This window comes from Nuphar pumila, chromosome 9 (genome assembly GCF_984573655.1).
Source record: "Nuphar pumila chromosome 9, dmNupPumi1.hap1.1, whole genome shotgun sequence".
Lineage (NCBI taxonomy): Eukaryota > Viridiplantae > Streptophyta > Magnoliopsida > Nymphaeales > Nymphaeaceae > Nuphar > Nuphar pumila.
The window spans coordinates 36,309,821-36,314,105 of NC_143257.1; the positions used below are offsets into that span (position 1 = coordinate 36,309,821).

General features: G+C 40.0%; 1 protein-coding gene across 2 annotated transcripts; it reads left to right on the forward strand.

Moving 5' to 3' along the window:
• The first annotated feature begins 242 nt into the window (after window positions 1-242).
• On the forward strand, window positions 243-2,311 carry LOC149828559 (serine/threonine-protein kinase Aurora-3-like). Of its 2 annotated transcripts, none has more exons than XM_090016878.1 (7): window positions 243-377; window positions 487-633; window positions 721-816; window positions 900-995; window positions 1,382-1,596; window positions 1,681-1,753; window positions 1,848-2,311. In XM_090016878.1, exons 1-7 carry the CDS (start codon window positions 261-263, stop codon window positions 1,944-1,946), a joined length of 843 nt encoding a protein of 280 aa, XP_089873004.1. In that variant the 5' UTR covers window positions 243-260; the 3' UTR covers window positions 1,947-2,311. The 2 variants fall into 2 exon arrangements, with proteins under 2 accessions (XP_089873004.1, XP_089873003.1); XM_090016877.1 differs by having other exon boundaries at window positions 291-377; window positions 464-633.
• Window positions 2,312-4,285: the final 1,974 nt, after the last annotated feature.

Below are 4,285 nucleotides of genomic sequence, written 5' to 3' on the forward strand. Positions count from 1 at the left end.
GTCAACCGTCTCTCTCTCTCTCTCTCTCTCTCTCTCTCTCTCTCTCTCTCTCTCTCTCTCTCTCTCTCTCATCGTCATCTGTGAAAACGACGCCATTGTGCCTCCAACAATCTTTGTGGGTTTTGTTCATTCTTGGGTTTTGTCCTCCTCCTCTTGATGGCGAATGACAGAGAGAACAGACCAGTGGGTTAATGTCCCCTCTTGAATCCCTCCTCAACCACTCATTCTTGCATAAGCTCTACTTCTCATCAAACAAGAAAATGCAGGAGTCGAAGAACAAGCAAGCCGTAAAACCATGGCGCCTCCAGGATTTCGAGATCGGGAAACCCCTCGGCAGAGGGAAATTCGGTAACGTCTATCTTGCCAGAGAGCGGAAGGTATCCCACCCCTTGTTTTTTTATCCGGTCTTGCACATCAATCTTCTTCCAAGATCTTCCTCGCTTTGGATTGAACATTACGATAGACATGCGGAATCTCTTCTTGCAGAGCAAATATGTTGTTGCTCTCAAGGTTATCTTCAAGGCCCAGCTCCGGAAACACCAGCTCGAACACCAATTGAGGCGAGAGATCGAGATCCAGAGCTTCCTTCGCCACCCGAACATTCTGCGCTTGTATGGTTACTTCCATGATGAGGTCTGATTTCGCCTCTTCCTTGTCTTGAATACACAATAAGATGCCCCAAATTGACACATTCCTTTTCATTGCTACATGCTCATTCAGGAAAGGATATTCTTGATTCTTGAATATGCCGCCAGGGGCGAGCTTTACAAGGAGCTGCGGAGGGCACGGCACCTGCCTGAGAAGCGTGCAGCCACTGTACGTTGCTTTGGATTCTTTGAGCATTGCTCCCCAATTCATTTTTCTTGTTCTAAGAAGATTCAGGATTTTGTGTACTGCAGTACATATCATGCCTTGCACAAGCATTAGCTTACTGCCATGAGAAGCACGTAACCCATCGTGACATCAAACCGGAAAACATACTGGTAGACTTGCAGGTACTGAGTTTGTTCCCTGTTCTCCTTTACCAAAGAACCCCATTTGTGCTTCTTTATGTGTGAAGATTATTGAGAACATAATGCCCTTACTCTTGCTTCTTTCAAGTATTATATGATGCAATCAGAACTAACATGAAAAATAAACTTCCCTGGATTTAGAAAAAGATGCAAAAATAACAAGACATGTAATACGAAAAATCTTCAATACTAATACCATTAACAAGAAAGCGCAGATGAAAACAGATACAAGATGACTGAAAGTACCGACTATGGTCATGTTTGTCTACAAGCTATTCAGTGCAAGAACATAATATGTGGAGATTGGTTTGCATATCCAAAGTGGACTATTTTAGCTTTTATGAGGTTAACTATGCCTTACTGGACAGGGTCGGCTCAAAATCGCTGATTTTGGATGGTCTGTGCACTCGAGAATGAAAAGGCAAACCATGTGTGGGACTCTGGATTATCTGCCACCAGAAATGGTGGAAAACAAGGCACATGATAACACTGTCGATAACTGGTGTTTGGGCATACTTTGCTACGAGTTCCTGTATGGTGTAACACCCTTCGAAGCTGAGAGCCAGTCGGATACTTTCAGAAGGTCAAATCAATTACTCATGCTCCCCTATGAAGCAGCTTTCAATATTTTTAGTTAAAAAGAAAACTGAAGTTATTTTCCTTGCAGGATAATAAAGGTTGACTTGAACTTTCCTTCCACTCCTTCAGTATCTGCAGAAGCCAAGGACCTTATCAGTCAAGTGAGTTAGTCTATTGACAAGTATATGCTATTTTGCTGAGAAAAAGTCACTTATATTCAAGCATTTTGGTGTTCGTTTTGATTTCAATGTGCAGCTCTTAGTGAAGGTCTCTTCAAAGCGGCTATCATTACAGAAAATCCTCAAGCACCCATGGATTGTTCAAAATTCTGATCCAACCGGCACATGTGCATAGGCAAGTCAGTAAGTGATTTATTTGCTTGTAGGTATATGCATGGCTAGCAAGCACACTCTGCTGATGGTTTTGGCATGCAAATCCAAAGAAGATTTTGAAATGCTATCAGCTGCTGTGCTCATTTGGCATCAAGGCAATTAACCCTGCAGACGATGTTCACAGCAAATTCATTGCCTTCGAAGACTGTGACTGAGAATACAAGAAATAACTCTTTCTGTGCCATTTTTCATTTTCATGCTTAATTCTGTGAGCTTTGCTGCTTTTGGCCAAATATCTGCCACAATACAGATAAGTTGTATTTTTGACCTATTTGAAGTAAAGTCTTGCAATACACAAGTTGGTGGGCCAATGCATGACCCATCTTCAAATATTTATTACTGTGTCGTGCTGAAGCAAACTGTATATTCTTGTGATCCCAAAATAATTAGCCCATTGCTTATGAAAAATGAATTCTTCTAACAAGCAGCAAATCTATAATCAATTCATATGCTCCACGATGAAATGCATATGAAATCAGGAAAGAATTCAACCTGATATTGTCCTTTCAAAGTCTCTTCAACAAGTTTCTCTTAATTTATGGCCCAAGGCCAATGCATGACCCATCTTCAAATATTTATTACTGTGTCGTGCTGAAGCAAACTGTATATTCTTGTGATCCCAAAATAATTAGCCCATTGCTTATGAAAAATGAATTCTTCTAACAAGCAGCAAATCTATAATCAATTCATATGCTCCACGATGAAATGCATATGAAATCAGGAAAGAATTCAACCTGATATTGTCCTTTCAAAGTCTCTTCAACAAGTTTCTCTTAATTTATGGCCCAAGCTCATGCCCAATCTTGGCCCTACTACATCCATCAGAATGTATGCAACTAGAAATATCTAAAAAGTCCATTCAATCCTGTTAGTTTTCAAGTCAGACAGTGCAGATTTAGAGTCTGGACCCTTGAAAGAAATAGCTCTACCACTCTGTTTGGGTGGGAAGTGCCTGAAGTGTGTGAAGCAGCATAATCACTGTCATGCACTCCTTTACCAGCCACATTATTCATCTGGTTATTGCCTTGTGTATGCTTATTGTGTTAAAATATAGTATGCGTATGGATCTGGATCCAGATCCATACGCAATGTAAATGAAACACATGGACAATATTGTTTCATTAATGACATTCTTGTAATACTTTTGTAACAATAGACTCATTGTATATTTGCTTCTTTTTATAAAGCTTAGGGCTTGAAGGTCGAGCTATTGTGCGCCGCCCCAACCATTGTGCATCTCCCTCTCTCTCTCTCTCTTCTTGTTTCCTGTGAAGTTGAACCACACACATACGAAATCTCATATGGTATCAGAGCAGTGGTTGCGGAATCCTATCAGAGTCATGTTTAGCGAGATCTGAAAAAACATGTTTTGATTCATCTTTCCCCTCTTTTATTCTCCTCTCCTCCCCTTCTCTGCAACTCGTTCTTTTTTTGCTAGTTCTTTTATCGTCTCTATCTCGGTCCCAGAACTAAACAGGTTCGTAAACTTCTGCTACTCGTTTTTTTTTCTTGATTCTCATTCATCATTTGTCTATCTTCTTCATCATTAACGTTTGTCTCTCTTTCCTCGACATCAATGACTGCAACCATATTGCAGCCATCATTTCTAAGTGTTCTCCTCTCTGATTAGAGTCCGTTTGATTCATCTTTGATTGCAGTCTCCTCTTTGATTGCAAACAATCTCTTTGATTCCAGCATTTTTTTCCTTCCTTTATTGTTGTTTTAGTGTTCTCTGTGCAATGCCTATAGGCAGATTATAACAGTTTACAATCTCGATTTTGAATCTGCAAAAAAAAAAAGGAATTCCCTTTCAAGATATTGGTAGCACAGATACATGCCTTGTTGAAGTTCTACTGATTGATTAAGTGATCTCAAATCTATTTATTTCTTTTCATTCATCTTGTTTGCTTATTCATTGTCCCATTGATATGGATTATTCCTCGCCATCCGGTCCCTCTGCAAATTTTTTGAGTCAACTCGTTACAGAAAAACTTACTCATTCTATTTTTTTGACCTGGAAGAGGCAAATCCTTCCTTTTATACGGAGTCTGGATCTCGATGAACATCTGGATGGTTTAGTTCGTATACCACCACGGCTTATTTTGCAGGAAACCAAGGATGAGAAGGGTGACACAATTATCATTTCTATTAAGAATCTAGAGTATACAACTTGGAAGAATCAGGATCTGTCTTTGGTTGCTTATATTACGTCAACACTCTCTCAAGAAGTGTTAGTTACTCTTTCAGATGATTGCACTACGGCGGATCTGTGGATCAAGTAGTCTCAGACATACTCTCAGA